Source organism: Medicago sativa, chromosome 7, assembly GCF_051527215.1.
Source record: "Medicago sativa cultivar Bolivia chromosome 7, Bolivia_mono, whole genome shotgun sequence".
In the NCBI taxonomy this organism is placed as follows: domain Eukaryota; kingdom Viridiplantae; phylum Streptophyta; class Magnoliopsida; order Fabales; family Fabaceae; genus Medicago; species Medicago sativa.
This window is the reverse complement of record NC_140755.1, coordinates 59642115-59658823: the sequence shown is the minus strand read 5'-3', so window position 1 is coordinate 59658823 and position 16709 is coordinate 59642115. Positions and strand designations below refer to the sequence as shown.

Here is a 16709-nt window from a genome sequence, read left to right as displayed (position 1 = left end):
GAAGGGCTCATTTGTCAAAAGCAGCTTTGGACCTCTAGCTCGTTTAGCTGATTGTGAATTCTTAAAGAATCTCCTGACAGTAGCAGCTTTGGTTCTGATGCACTTGTTGCTCACATCTTCTAACAAGTCAGAAGCTCTTTTCTTCAAGGATGCCCATTGTTCTTCGTAAGCAATTGGCAAGTCAATCAATCTTCTGAGTTGAATCAGATCTTGCATTTTTTAATTGATCTTGAGTAGCTCAGATTCAGTGTACTCAGATTCCAGGATGTCTTGGGGTGGTTGTTCAAGGATTTCTAGGTCTGAGGGTTGGTCAGAAGCACTAAGGGAAAGGTCTTGAACAGGGTTAGACTCTGGAATGGTGAGGTTATGATCAGATTGGGTTGAAGAGGATGGTTGGTCAGGGTTAATTTGTTCAGATGAAGTTGAAGCATGGGAATTGTCAATATCCATTGATGTAGGTTGGGGTATAGCTTGCTTTGGTTGTGGCTCAATGTGTGTGTTGATTGATGTTGTCGGGGTGATGAAGTCTGTTTTGGTTCAGGTGTTTGTTGTTGGGGGCTTTCTGAAACAACCTTCTCAGAAGCAACTGCTTCAGAAGCTGTTTCAGAGGCTTTTTCTAAGTTAGACTCAATATCAACATTGTTAGATACAACCATGTTGAGGGGTTTGATGTTTAGAGGTTGAGGGTGATGGAGGAGTATTCTATCAATGACATTGTTTCTTCTCTCAGACATTTCATCTAATTTTTGATTAATCACATGACTAACAGGCTCATAGGAACATGTCTGAGAGGGCTTTTTGTATGTTTTGGTTGATGTTGGATGGCTTTTTACTGGATTTGGAAAACGGTGCCCTATGGGTATATCATCATCAGAATCAGAAGATGATGAGGATGAGGATGAGGAATCTGATGATACATTGATAACATCTTCTGGCTTAGCATCAGAATCCATCAGAACATCTTCAGAACCGCTTGCACCCAGATGACTTCTTCTTTGATTTTCTGCCTCGAGCACGTGGCAGAGCACCACCATACATTTCTTCAGGTACATCCTCCAACCTGATGAACTTGTTAGTTGCCTCAAAGTGATCCTTGATGTAATACATCTGCACATCATGTGGATCCTTTTTGCAAATGGGTGGAAAGTCCTTCATGAGATCAGACTTGGCACTGGATTCACTCAAGTCAGTTTCAAGCTTGGTGACATTGCTGATAAGCTTCATATGCTTGAGTGTATAAGCATTGATGAACTTCCCAGTCTTAGTGTCAAGCAGCTCATCTGTGTAGGTTCCAACACTACTGAGACGATCCAAAATCCCTCCTTGATAGAAAATTTCTGATAAGAGCCTTCCATAAGGTACCCAGGGTCTATTCTGCAACTGACTCTTTTTCAGACAATCAATCAAATACTTGAACATGTATTTGGGCACATTCACCTTTTCCTTCTTGATGAAGTGCTGGAGAAAAACTTTCTGCGCCAAGGTAGGTTTATCACCTGCACCTTTTGGGAGCAGATTCTCATTTTCAATCTTCATAAGCAGCTTCTTTTCAGTTCTTAAGTCAGCATACTTTCCTTCCTTCGTGGAGTTGTATATAACCATGTTTACTTTTTCTTTCCAGAAGCGTTCTTCAGAACCTGAAATATCAACCCCTGAATATTTCCCAGACGCTTCTACACCGAGTACAACTTCTATCTGCCATTCAGCAATAACAACTGGAATTCCACAGATGCTAGACCTGATTTCTATGCAAGTGAATGATTTAAGTCCCATTTCTTTTCTTGTCATCCCTTTCAGACTTAGATAAAGCAAAATCTTCTCCCTTTCTTCAGCAATTGATGCAGCTTTGTCATAAATTTATGCTCTCACCCAGAAGTGCCTAACCATGGCTTCGTATGTTGGTCCATTCAACATACTGAAGTATGGCATAAGACCTTGTTCTTCGTAGTAACTTCTGATCCAGCAATCATGGAAGGCTAGAGATGCAAAATCCACAGGATTTTCTATTTGAACCATTAAATTCCATTCCTCTAGTTCCATGCTTCTTCCTTTGATGTCATAGGCAGGGGCCTCTTATACAGCAGATTCTGGAACGTCTTGTTGATTAGAGCTTGATGACACCATTGAATGATGATGAAGATGATTTAGGGTTCTAGGGTTTTTGGAATAGCGCTTACTTCGCAAGAACAGGTTTGAAAGCAAAGTGTTTGTTGTGAAGTGAGTAGTGTGTGAATTGACAATGTGTTAAGAGTAAAAACGATTGCAATTCAAAAGAGACAAACAAACATAACATTAATGACATTGGAGGCGCGTGAAAGTACTTTCAAAGCTATTAAATCATCATTGCCCTTTTAAGTTATACACCTATACAGATAAGCCACGTCAGAAGTTTTCAAAGTAGCTGCCAAGTTAGTGGGCCAGTGTTACTACAAAAAGTAACTTCCAGCGTCTCCACTAACTCTACTATTCAGAAGCATAAAATCCAGCTTTTGGACTTCAGATGCTGACGTCATCATCAGAAGCGTATTTTCCTCAGAACCTCAATAAAGAGCTTTTGATGGACCACAACTTCTGAACTGACTTCAGAACCTCAAATCCTATTCAGGAGCAAGCAAGCTTTAATCAGACATGAAGTGCATGTTCAAATTTTTCTTTATAAAATCAAACCTTTCAACAGTTAAAGGCTTAGTAAATATATCAGCCCATTGATTCTCAGTATCAATGAATTGTATATCTAAAACTCCTTTTTGAACATAATCTCTGATAAAATGGTGTTTGATTTCAATATGCTTAGCTCTTGAATGCAAAATTGGATTTTTAGACAAACAAATAGCAGCAGTATTATCACAATAAATAGGAATACTGTTAGCAATTATCTGATAGTCTTCTAACTGATGTTCCAATGATTAATTCTTCTGGATGTGAAGACTTGTGTTTGAAAGTGTTTCTGGGAGGATCTGCTTGATGTGAGCCATCTTGTGCTTCATCATAAGAAACTTCATCTTATGCTTCTGATGTGGGTTCAGCATCTGGACTGTCTTCAGATTCAGCTATCTGATCAGGTTCTGGAGTACCTTCAGGAACCTGTATCTCTGCAAAACTTTCACCTTGCTTTGAATTTTTATCTTCAAACTCTTTGTCAACAAATTTAACGTGCATAAATTCTTCAACACAAAGTGTTTCTGAATTATACACTATGTATGCCTTTGACCTTTCAAAGTAACCTAAGAAGATTCCTCTTTGGGCCTTGGCATCAAATTTCTTTAGGTAGAGCTTGTTATTCAGAATGTAACATGTACATCCAAATTGATGAAAGTAAGAGATATTGGGTTTTCTTCCTTTAAAGAGTTCATATGCTGTTTTCTCCAAGATAGGTCTGATATAGATCCTATTCTGGACATAACATGTTGTATTCACTGTTTCTGCCCAAAAATGTTTTGCTAAATTGTTTTCATGGATCATGGTTCTGGCCATTTCTTGTAAAGTTCTATTCTTTATTTCTACAACCCCATTTTGTTGTGGAGTTCTAGGAGAAGAGAATTCACGGACAATTCCATGTTTTTCACAAAAAGCTTCGAATGGCTCGTTTTCAAACTCTCCACCATGATCACTTCTGATTTTCAAAATCTTTGACTCTTTTTTAGATTGAATTTGTGTGCAGAAGTTACTGAATACATCATATGCATGATCTTTACTTTTCAGGAATTTCACCCAAGTTCATATGCTATAATCATCAACAATGACTAATCCATATTTACTTCCATATAAGGATGCAGTACAGACTAGTCCAAATAAATCAATATGGAGTAGTTCTAAGGGTCTGGAGGTTGAAACAATGTCTTTGGTTTTAAAAGATGATTTCACAATTTTCTCTCTCTGACATGCACCACAGAGTGCATCTGAATGATAGTCAATGTCTGGTAGCCCTTTGACAAATTGTAACTTACTAAGCTTAGAGATTAATCTCCAGTTGACATGTCCCAACCTTCTGTGCCACATCCATTTCTTATCATTAACTGATAGAAGACAAATCACCTTCTGATTAGCCAGTTCAGAAAAATTGATTTTGTAGACATTATCAATCCTCTTTCCCTTGAACACAATGGATTTGTCTTCCTTGTTGATTACAGTACAGTTGGTTTTCTCAAATAGCACATCATAACCATTATCACAAAATTGACTAATGCTCAAAAGGTTATGTTCAAGACCGTCTACCAACCATACATTATTAATTGAGGTAGAGGAATTACCAATAGTTCTTGTACCTATGATCTTGCCAAACTGGTTGCCTCCAAACTTCACATTTCCTCCCTCTTTCATTGTTAGGTTGAGGAACATGGACTTCTCTCCTGTCATGTACCTTGAGCAACTGTTGTCTAGGTACCATGATCTTTGCTTTGGCGCTGCTCTTAGACATATCTGCATTTTTCACAATTTGAGATTTAGGTACTCATTGTCCTATGGGTCCTGGAAGGTTAGTACTTGAGGCTTTACTCTTCACTTCCTGTACCTTGTGTTGTAGGTTGGGTTGCTTTTGATTAACCATTACCTTAGGTTTTGGTACTTCAGAAGCAGTAATTGTCTTCTTCTGAAACTTAGACTTCAGAACCTCAGATTTTGGTTTCACCAAACTCTGAGGAACAGGTTTTGATCTTTTCAGGATCCTGATCTTTGAAGTCTCAGAATCAGATTTGATCATAGCCTTTGGCTTAGAGTTCTTTGGCTTTGAAGTAATCTTAGCCTTAGAGCTAGAAGCTTCAGGTTCTGATTGAACAACAGTTTCCAACTCAGCACCTTCAGGAACAAAGAAGGTTTTCAATCCTTCCTTAATGCATTCACAACATGTTTTGAGACTGATTTCATTCGGTTTCCCTCCTGAAAATCCAATCCTTTTTTCATTGTTTCTGTAAATGCTATAAATCATAGAAGCCACTGTGCTTCTGTCAATGCCAAACATGATAAAATCTTCAAGAGCAATTTCATGGTTGCTTAAAGGTTTTTCATTACACTTTTGTTGTAGCTTCTGACATAAGAATCTGAGCTGATCTTCATAAGTTTTACAGATGAAGTCAAAGCCCCTAAGTCATTCTTCAGAAGCTTTCAGATCCAATAGAGTTGATTTTTGCTGTTTTACCAAATCAGCATATTTTTCTTTTAAATCCTTCAACTCATTGGTTCTTACTTCAAAATGTGTAAGAAGTTCTTTAAGTGACTCAACAAGTTCATCTCTGGGAATTTTAGAATATACCTCATTTTTATCTTCAGAGTCTGATTCTGATCCAGCTTCTAAAGTTGCTGTAGCTACTAATCCAACAGCCACCTTTGCATCTGTTATACCCTAATTTTGGACATAAAAATACTTGTTCAAAATTTTCTTCCATCTTTGATATATGTCTATCACTCTTGAAGAATTGCCAATTTGATGTTGTTTACACTAACATTTTACCCTGCTTTATCTCTCAATTCAGTTTTAAAAATCTTTTCAACTGTGTATTTGTCTATGTTTTCTTGTATTTCAAGTCATCCCAGAACATTTTTCTTGCATTTCAAGTCATTTGAATTTGTCTCTAGTCAATTGCATCTTTCTCTGCATTTCATTTCAATGTTATTTACCAAATCCATGAAAAAGGGTATTTTAGTCATTTTCTGCATTCAAACTCATTTTAATTCTTGAAAATTGTTTGAGTCTTTTCAATGGGTTTGTAAAAGTCCTTGTTTCAATCTCATGTCAAAATCCATTTTAAATTTGCATCTGAGACGTTTTGAGTCATTTTAGTCCCTAGGGGCATTTTGGTCATTTCACACGAAATTTTGACAGAGAGAGGTTACTTTAAAGTACCTCATTTAGTAGTTGGTTCATTTTAGTCCGTTTTGTTAATTTTAGTCGTTTCACTTTACGTTATTTTCCATTTATCAAATTTTAACTCAATTTTATTTTTAATTTTTTCATTTTTAGTCCTAGAAATTCTAAAAAAATTGCACTTTAAGTCCTTTTTCGTTTTATTTCTTTTAAATTCCTTTTTTATTTTAAATTTTAGTCCTTTTTAGGTCAAACTTTTATTTTAAGTCCTTTTTAGGTCAATTGCAATTAAGTCCTTCAGTCTTAAAATTTTTGCAGTCCAGTTCTTTTTTTTTTTCAAATTGCAGTTTAGTCCACAACTTCTATTTTTTGCAGAAAAGCCCTCAAGTCCAAAAATCAGTCAAGGCCGAATCAGTTAAGGTCCAGGACACATGTCACCATTCCATTGGGACTCAAATACACATGACAGCCTATAAAAGGAGCCAATTCATCAATTGCACAGAGGAGATACCATTCATTCATTGACACATCATCACAAAAAAGTTCTAACAAACTTTCTCTCTCTTCTCCAAACCCTAACCACCGTAACAAACTTCCCACCACCACTTCCTCCACCGTAACAGAATCTAACCATCTCAAATCACCACCACAAACTCTCAAATTCATACCAATTCTCCATCAAATTCATCATTCAACATACGAAATCAATTCAAATTTCCAGAAGATCGAAACAAAAATGTGTTCAATGCAGCAAAATTAGTTCGAATTTGCAGAAGTTTCTCAGTGATTTTCTTTGAAAATCATCATCATTGAACCATCACCTTCGCAATTCAAGCAAGAACTCGTACAAAGATGAATTCCTTGCGATCACGAAGGGTTTTGGTGAAAGAGAAAAGAAGAGAGATTGGATCCGAAGCGAACCAGAGAAGAAGAAGACGAACAATAACGAAGCACTTACCAGAGACCTAGAGAAGATCTTCTTCGTCTTCTCCCTCAAAATTTCCATTCAAATCCAGGTAAACACATGAATCCTTCTCGTTTTCATCCTAAATCATCATCGAAGGTTCGTGATCAAAAGTAAACGGTGAAACAACGTAGATTAACAAGTTTAGAACTTGTTCTTTCAAAAAAGTTTGAAAAAGTTTGGGAAAGATTGAAACCGAACCCTTAGAATGTAGATCTACAAAGATTCACCGTTTATCTTTCAAATCTGAGTTCAAATCCATAATCAGTGAAGAAAATAGTGTAGATTAGGGTTTCAGTTCGAGAAGTTTCGAAAGTTTTGAAAACCTAAAGAAACTGTAAGATTCACGTATAGGTCTGCTCTTATCAAAGCCTCGTTTCAAAAAATCAGCATCAGAACCATAAAGAAGAGGCAAAGACGAACATAACGGTGTTAAAATTTTCAGAAAACCACTTCAGGTACGGCGGCGCCACCGGCGGGCCACCGTACCTGCACCGTTGTGCTCGTCGGAGAAGACGTAAGAATCTTAGAGAGAAGTGAGAGCTTCTCTCACTAGGTTTGAGAGAAGAGAGAGAAATAGAAGTGGGGAATGGCCTTGGACCGGCCTCTTGAGCTTTTAAAGGAGCGTGAACCAGACCGGTTCACCTGAACCAGTCTGGTTCACTCCTGGACCATGTGTTTGCACCGTCTGATCTAGGGTTTAAGGGACTGGATCAATCCAACGCCCCTGATGCGTTTGGATGATTCAGGATCCATGCAGGTGTGGGCTTGGGTTCATGTATGCGCAGCCTTTAGGCCTTTTTTTGTGTTTTTTTGCTATTTCTTGACACTGTTTCATTACTTGTACCCCTGTCTGTCTATTTTCTTTTCATAAAAAATTTCCTAAAAAATTTCTATATGTTCTTGATCATTTTCTTAACATTTTTGTGATGTTGTTATGTGTTAAATCTTGGTTAAAAATATGTGTGGCATTTTCTTATTAATTGTTTACCATTTTTGTTAAAACTTGTGAAGTTTTATATGTTCTCAAGCTTAAAAAATCCCTTATTAATTCTAAAAATTTTCATGTATGTTTCTTGTTATTTTTGTGATGTTTTTATGCATTTTGTTTACTGAAAATTTTGTTAAAAAATATTATCACATTTTCTTGCATTATTTCTTGATTTTATGTGAAAAAACCTCTAAAAAATTGCTCAATTCCATTCTATGTTCTTGATGACTATTTGATATACATGTTATATGATTCTATGAATCTTTAGCTACTGTTTGTACATAATTTTGATGCTTGTGTGTGAATCTTGATTAGTTGCTTGGTTTACAAGTTACATTTGTGAATAAATAATGCAAGTATGCCTAAGTTTACTTTGTAAATGTCAAGTTCATCATGTTGCCTTAATTCTCATTTTAAGGCCTGATTCTAAGCCTTTGAAAAATGTATTAGAATGTGAGAATTTTAGGCAATAGGATGCTTGCATTTTGTGAGTAAATTTTAGTTATATTTTTGCACTTTTTGGCTTTATTTTGTGAAGTTTTCTATGCTTTTGCCTTGATATTTTACTTGCTTTATTTTCTTTGATATTACCCTATGCTACTAACATTTTCTTGTTTCATGTTTCATACATCATAAGCATGTTCTCCATCACACTTTCTCATCTCATTTCTTTACATTCCTTTTGCTTTTAATTCATTTATGTGGGACTAAGTTCCCACAAGGAAGTAGTGTGTATGTAGGTGAAGGATGAAATATGGACTATGGACTCTAAATATGTACACCGACACTCACACCGACACTAGCACACACCTCACATGGTTACTTTAGATGTATGCTTAGGTTATGCATGTTTAGATGTATGTTTAGGATTGCATGTTTAGATGAATGCTTAGGATTTACACTTAGGAAAAATCAATTTTCAAAAAATATGAACAATATCACTCAAATATTTTTCTAAATAAACCTTGGGATCCAAAACCCCATTGTATTTTCCCTTTTATTTTCTTAAATAAAAATCTTAATGAATCCTAATCATACTTGGATTTCTTTTGCAAATAACTAATTCAACCTCACCTTTTCAAAATCTTATGCCCTTGAGGCCTCTCTCTCTCTCCCATTCTTCAAAATTCCAATTTTCAAACTTAAAATCAACCAACAAAAACAAAAACATTTTTGGAAGAGAACTACGGTGGATTTGATCCCTTAAAAGGGTACGTAGGCAAGTGTTATACCCTAATTTTTAGCTATTAGTTGTATATAATTTTGCTGCATGAGTGTGAATCTTGGTTAGTTACTTGCTTTGCAAGTTATGTCTATAAATAAATAGTGCAAATGTGTCTAAGTTCACTTGAAAATGTAGGGTTCATCATGTGGCTTTAATTCTCATTTTAAGAACTGAGTGTATACTTTTGAAAAATGCATGGAACTATGAGAGTTATAAGCTATGTGATGCTTGCATTCCATGGGTGAATTTTTAGTCATATTTTGCATTTGTTTTGGTTTATTTTGTGTTAGTTCCATGCTTTTGCTATAGTATCTTTCTTGCCTTATTTTTCTTTATATTACCATATGCTACTAACAATTTCATTGTGTTCCATTCATTTCATAAACATTTCATACTCCCTCTCACATTTTTAGTCCTTATTTCCTTCCATTTTACAATTCATGCAATACTTAGAATGTAAAAATTTAGGGTGGTGTATTTTACTTCATGCAATTTTTAATTTCTTACAAGACCATAGAATGTATCTAGGCCAATGATGTAAAGGACAATGGACTCTAATGATGTACACCGACACAAGCACCGACACATGCACACACATCACATAGATATTGTTAAATGTATGGCTAGGATATGCATGTTTAGATGTATGTTTAGGATTGAATGTTTAGATGAATGCCTAAGCTTTACACTTAGAAAAAAATCATTTTCCAAAAAATATGAACAATATCACTCAAATCTTTTTCCTAAAAAACATTGGGATCAAAATCCCATTGTTTTTCTCTTTATTTTCTTAATCAAATTTCAATGAAAATTAATCATACTTGACTTTTTTTTTTCTTCCAAAATCACTAATCAAACCTCACTTTTTCTTAAAGTCTCATGCCTTTAAGGCCTCTCAATCTCCATTCTTCAAAATTCCAATTTTCAAACTTAAAATCAACCAACGAAAACAAAAACATTTTTTGGAAGAGAACTACGGTGGATTTGATCCCTTAAAAGGGTACGTAGGCAAGGAATCAAAATTCCTTCAATTCAAATAAAATAAAAATTCAAACACTCTTCTCCCTCCAATTCTTCATTTAGTAAACCCTTAGGTGTAAATATCATCTTTCAAAATAGCATTTAAAAATAAAGCGCGCGCGTAGAAATTAAAGACGGTTCCTATAGAATACTATAGTCGTTATGGGTGCCTAACACCTTCCCATAACGAAAACAACTCCCGAACCTCGATTCTCAAGGGTTTTTCTTATTTTACCCTTCCCAAGAAAAAATGAGATATCAAAGGTTAAAAAGGTTCAAACTTAATCAATGTTTGACACCCGAAAAACCAAGATAAAACAGTTGGCGACTTCACTGGGGAGATTTGAGAGTTACGCCTAGTCTTTATTTTTACGCTTGCGCTTGTATTTTTACTTGCTTCTTTTACTGGCTTTCTTATGTAAATAAATGTTTAAACTCTTGCAAACGTGTGGGGGTGAGAATATCAAAGCCCTGCACCCGGGCTGAGTGGACTTAGGATTTTGGGGGGATATAATCGACAATTCATTCCGGGGGTTGCCTCGTGTTTTGGATTATGCGATCAATCCCACATAGCTAAGGCATTTTGGAGGTGATGTTGTCGACGCGTGTTTGTCGCGTTTAGGCACTTTATTTCCAATTGTTCTATGACGCTATGAACCGTAGATAACCGAACCCATCCATGCCCATTCTTCTAGGATGTAGTGCGGAGGCTAAGCCGAGTGTTGTCTCGAGTTTTAGTCGTCACGCGATACTACGCTCAAGTTATACCTTCTTACGGATAATCATGGAGCGAGTGTCGTCTCGTGGCACCATGATATACGTCGGAGAGGTTGCGACTTGGGAACCTTTTAGAACCCGGTTACTATTTCCTAAAGCCCTAGTTTCACCGGACACCGTGTCCACCTTTGACTCCTTGACTTTGAATCTTAACCCTCCATGTTTTCTCCGTACTTGAACGTGATCATGCATACATGCATACATGCATAAACTTTTTTTCATGCATTTATCGAAGGGCTTAGACAAATTGAATTTGTAAACATTGTAGGAATGGGGAAGACTAAGTCTTACAAGTTCATGGAGGTTGATTTGGCTAGTTTGAGGGATTTGGCACTCAAGATTGAGGATCCGACTGGTTTCCGACATCGTTATGGGGACTTACTCACTATTCTCCGGACTAATGTGGATGAGAAGCTTGTGCACACTCTAGTGCAATTCTATGATCGGAAATATCGGTGCTTCACTTTTCCGGATTTTCAGTTGGTGCCTACTCTTGAGGCTTATTCTTCCTTGACCGGTTTACCTATAGCCAAGGGAACACCTTTCGCGGGTCTTGAGCATCCTCCTACTTCTTTGGTTATTGCTAAGGATCTCCATCTTACAACCTCCGATGTTTCCAAGAATCTTGTCACTAAGGCTCGCATCCGAGGGTTCACTTTGAAGTATCTACTTGAGAAAGCCAATCTCAAAACCACTTGTCAAGACACTCTCGAGGCTATTCTTGCACTACTCATCTATGGGCTTATTCTCTTTTCGAATCTTGACAACTTCGTGGATATGAATGCTATCATGATCTTCCGCTCCAAGAATCTGGTTCCTACTTTGCTAGCTGACACATACCATGCTATTCATGATCGATCCGGCAAGGGTCGTGGATACATCTTTTGCTGCATACCTCTCCTATATAGGTGGTTTATTTCGCACCTTCCAAAGTCTTTCCATGATAATCCGGAGAATTGGTCTATTTCACAGCGGATTATGGCTCTCACTCCTAATGAAGTAGTTTGGCTCACTCCCGCAGCTAAGGTCAAAGAAATTATCTTCGGTGGTGGAAAGTTTCTCAATGTACCTCTTCTTGGTACCCGGGGTGGAATCAATTATAACCCGGAGCTCGCCTTGCGACAATTTGGTTTCCCGATGAAAGATAAGCCTATCAATCTTGCTACATCTCCTTATTTCTTTCATTACTCCAATGCTCCTACCGGGATAAAGGAAGATTTCATAGATGCTTGGCCTAAGATTCGGAAGAAAGATGTGAAGCATATGGGTGTGAGATCTGGTATTGCTCATGAGGCCTACACTCAGTGGGTGATAAACCAAGCCGAGAAGATTGGCATGCCTTACCCTGCTATGAGATATGTGTCTGCATCTACTCCATCCATGCCTTTGCCTTTGCCTTTGCCTTTGCCTACTCAGGAGATGTATCAGGAGCATCTAGCTATGGAGAGCCGAGAGAAGCATCAGTGGAAGTCTAGATATTATGAGGCTGAGAACTTGATCATGACTTTGGATGGAAAGGATGAGCAGAAGACTCATGAAGTCTTGACATTGAAGAGGGAGTTAGCTAAGGCTAGAAAAGAAATTGAGGAAAAGGATAAGTTGCTTATGAGGGATTCCAAGAGGGTTAGGGGTGCCCATGACTTCTATGCCCGATATTGCAGCTATGAATCTGAGTCTGAGCCTGAGGATGATCCTTCTACTTCCTATGCTTGAGGATTTCTGTTTCCTGTTGATTGTTACCAGTTGTGGTTTAAGTTGTTTACATTTTAAAAGTCTATCCCTTGGCTTAGCATTTCAAAGGGAATCGTCTTGTAAAACTACATGTTGGTTGTTTATTTCCCATTTATATTGTTTAGTAATGTTTACAAACTTCTAATTTGTCTAAAACCCTTCGATAACACAAAAAGAGTCTTTTGCATATGCATTGACACATATCATGCATCATATGCATTCATTGGTCACAAAAAGAACTTCCCTTGTGCTCATTACCTCCTGGTTCTTCTGCCGCAGTCTGAAAGGTGGCTCACGCTCGCAAGGTTTACCAGCCAGATAGAATTCATCAAACAAGATTACACAAGAGAAGGAATATGGCTAATGTTGAAGAAGAGAATGCTCAGCTCCGCGCCGAACTGGCTGCTAAGAAAGAAGACTTGGCTAAGGCTCATGACACCATGTCTGCCTTACTAGCTGCACAAGAACAACCAGCTACATCTGTCCCAGCTTCTACTGAAGGGATTCCATCTATCCCACTGTCTATTGTGGCTTCTGATGCTCGCTTTGTTATGCCCAATGGCCGTCCCTATGGACTCTCAGCCTTCTATGCTCCAAATATTGTAGCCGGTGCTTCTGGTGTTGCCAATCAAGGACAGAATCCTGCTACAAACTTTGCTTCCGTAAACACTTCCATGCCTCAAGTGACTGCTGTTGTTACCAATCCTGTCGTACACACCGTACCTCAGGTAATTGAAGTTGACACTCCACGTGGACAGGACCCCGCAATGGAGGCTATGAAGGAACAGTTGAAAGAGCTAGCTGGAGAGCTCCGTGAGGTCAAAGCTAACCGTGGGAATGGTGTTTCTGCTAAGGCCCGTGATCTATGCTTGGTATCCCGATTTGAGATTTCTAAGAAGTTCAAGATGCCAAACTTTGACAAATACAATGGGACCACTTGTCCACATAGCCATGTCATTCGGTATGTCCGGAAGATGGCCAATTACGCGGACAATGATGCACTAATGATCCATTGCTTTCAGGATAGTCTGATTGATGATGCGGCGGACTGGCACACCAGCTTGAGTAAAGATAATATCCATACCTTTGAGGAACTTGCTGCTGCTTTTGAAAGTCATTATGAGTTCAACACCCGCTTGAAGCCGAATAGGGATTCTCTTAAGGCTCTGTCTCAGAAATCAGGCGAAACTTTCCGTGAATATGCCCAGAGATGGAGAGGGGCAGCTGCCCGTGTGACACCTCGGCTTGATGAGGAAGAATTGACACAGACATTCCTGAAAACTTTGAAGAAGGAATACATGGAAAGAATGATAGTCTCTGCACCAAATAATTTCTCCGACATGGTTACCATGGGAACTCGTTTAGAGGAGGCTGTCAGAGAAGGTATCATTGTTCTTGAGAAAGGTGAATCTTCAGCCAATGCACCGAAGAAATACGGTAACGGCCATCATAAGAAGAAGGAAACCGAAGTAGGGATGGTATCCGGTAGTCAGTCTACAGCTGCAGTCGCTCCAAATGCTCAGTTACCTTCACCTTATCACTACATGCAATACTCTCAACATCCTTTCTTCGCACCGTTCTTCCAGCAATATCCTCTGCCACCGGGTCAACCACCAGCACCCGTTAATGTCGTTGCTCAACAGGTACAACAACAGCCTCCTGCTCAACAACAGCAGCCACAACAGCAGGGTCCACGGCCCCGAACTCATTTTCCACCGATACCAATGCGGTATGCTGATCTGCTCCCATCTCTACTTGCTAAGGGACATTGTGTCACTAGACCAGGCAAGCCTCCGCCTAATCCACTGCCTCCCAGGTTCCGACAAGATCTTAAGTGTGAATTCCATCAAGGCGCTCAAGGTCATGATGTTGAGGGGTGCTATGCTCTGAAATATATTGTGAAGGATCTAATGGACAGGGGTTGGTTGACTTTTGAAAACAGTGTCCCGCACGTTCTTGATAATCCACTTCCAGATCATGGGGGTGTCAACATGATTGAGGCCTTTGAAAAATTCTGTGACTTTGATGAGGAGGAAGTGTCTTGGGTAACCCCCGATTTAGATGTCCGTAATGTTGTTACTCCTCTGGTCCCGCTACACGTCAAACTCTGCAACGCTTCTCTGTTTAATCATGATCATGCTTCTTGCTCAGAATGTATTTGGAATCCTATGGGTTGTTGTGTAGTGCAGGGGGATATACAGAGCTTGATGGATAACAGACATTTGATCGTCAGCGACGTTTGTATGATTGTGCCAGTGTTTCATGATTCCCCTGCCAAGGATGTGCCTCAGACTAAGAAGGTCGAGCCTTTGGTGATCAGACTACCTGGCCCGGTATCTTATGCCTCTACTAAAGCCATCCCTTACAAGTATGGTGCAACTATGATTGAGAATGGGGTAGAAGTACCTTTGGTATCCCCAGCTACGGTTAGTAACATTGCCGAAGCAACTACAACTCTAAGAAGTGGAAGAGTCCGTCCACCCTTGTTCCAGAAGAAGGTTATTACACCTGCTGCCACAGTAACTCCACCGGTTGCTCCTCCTATTGACAAGAACACCGGCCCATCAGGCCAGTCTATTGAAGAGTCTAATCTGGACGAAATTCTGAGGCTTATTAAAAAGAGCGATTATAAGATTGTTGACCAGCTGCTTCAAACTCCGTCAAAAATATCCATCTTGTCTCTGCTCTTGAGCTCAGAAGCTCACAGGAAAGTGTTAATGAAGGTGTTGGAACAGGCTTATGTTGATCATGAAGTTTCTGTGGATCAATTCGACGGAATCGTGGGTAACATTACTGCCTGTAATAACCTGTGGTTTAGTGATGATGAACTCCCCGAAGCAGGGAAACACCACAACTTAGCCTTACACATCTCTGTGCAATGTAAATCTGATATGCTATCCAATGTGCTGGTGGACACTGGATCATCTTTGAATGTAATGCCTGAATCTACGCTGAGACAGTTGAGCCATCATGGAATTTCCCTAAGGGGAAGCAGTTACCTGGTTAAGGCTTTTGACGGATCCCGTAAGGATGTCCTTGGTGAGGTAGACCTGCCAATCACCGTTGGTCCTGAGACATTCCAGATCATTTTCCAGGTTATGGACATCAATGCTTCCTATAGCTGCCTCCTTGGAAGACCATGGATTCACGATGCTGGGGCAGTAACTTCTACTCTGCATCAAAAGCTCAAGTTTGTGAGGAATGGTAAGCTTGTTACTGTGCATGGTGAAGAAGCGTATCTGGTTAGCCAAGTGTCATCTTTCTCTTGTGTTGAAGCAGGGTCTGCTGAAGGGACATCATTTCAAGGGTTGACTATCGAAGGTGCGGAGCCTCGAAGAGCTGGTGCTACTATGGCCTCGTTGAAGGACGCTCAGAGGGCTGTTCAAGAGGGGCAAGCTGCTGGCTGGGGCAAAGTGATACAGATTCTGAAGAATAAGCGCAAAGAAGGCCTTGGATTTTCCCCAACCTCAGGCGTATCAACAAGAACTTTCTACAGTGCTGGGTTTATCAATGCTATAGATGATGTTGAAAGTAGTCATGTGCCTGCGTTTGTTGTACCAGGAGGCACTGTGAGAAATTGGGAGGCCATTGACATCCCTTTAGTCATGCATGCTTCCGTGTAATGTGTCTTGTTGCTCACGTTTTTTGTTTTCAAAATAACAATCCTTTCGCTCTGCCCAAGGCGAAAGTGATATCTTTGTAAGGGCATGTTTGTTTCGGCATTGCCGTTATTAATAAAAATTGTCGTTTTTTCCACGACTCTTTGTTTTTACTTTTTAGTGCCTTTTTCCTTGGAAATAATGGTAATGCCAGAAAAAACCAAAACGTCTGTATTTTCTTATTAATTTCAAAAATCTGCATAAAAAAAAAACTTTTCTAAAATCATCCCAATCATATTATGCATATTGAACCATAATAAACCCGTTGAGCACGGTAACCCTACGTTTCCTCCAAATCTTGAATTCCCTATATATGAAGCTGAAGATGAGGATGATGACGAAGAGATACCGTATGAGATCACTCGACTGCTCGAACAAGAAAGAAGAGCCATTCAGCCTCACCAGGAAGAGATTGAGCTTATCAACCTGGGTACTGAAGAGAACAAGCGAGAGATCAAAATTGGTGCTGCACTTGAGCCAGAAGTGAAAAGGAAGATTACTCAGCTTCTCCATGACTATCCAGATGTCTTTGCATGGTCCTA

At 39.0% G+C, this 16709-nt stretch overlaps 2 protein-coding genes across 2 annotated transcripts; one reads left to right on the top strand and one right to left on the bottom strand.

The window, feature by feature from the left end:
• Nucleotides 1-963: 963 nt before the first annotated feature.
• On the bottom strand, nt 964-2040 carry LOC146907253 (uncharacterized). Its single transcript, XM_085729063.1, has 3 exons — nt 1870-2040; nt 1471-1695; nt 964-1386 (listed from the first exon to the last, which is right to left on the bottom strand). The coding sequence occupies exons 1-3, from the start codon at nt 2038-2040 to the stop codon at nt 964-966; spliced, it is 819 nt and encodes a 272-aa protein (XP_085585189.1).
• Nucleotides 2041-12864: 10824 nt separating this feature from the next.
• Nucleotides 12865-16131, top strand: LOC146907252 (uncharacterized). Its single transcript, XM_085729062.1, has 2 exons — nt 12865-15080; nt 15132-16131. The coding sequence occupies exons 1-2, from the start codon at nt 12865-12867 to the stop codon at nt 16129-16131; spliced, it is 3216 nt and encodes a 1071-aa protein (XP_085585188.1).
• The last annotated feature ends 578 nt before the right edge of the window (nt 16132-16709 follow it).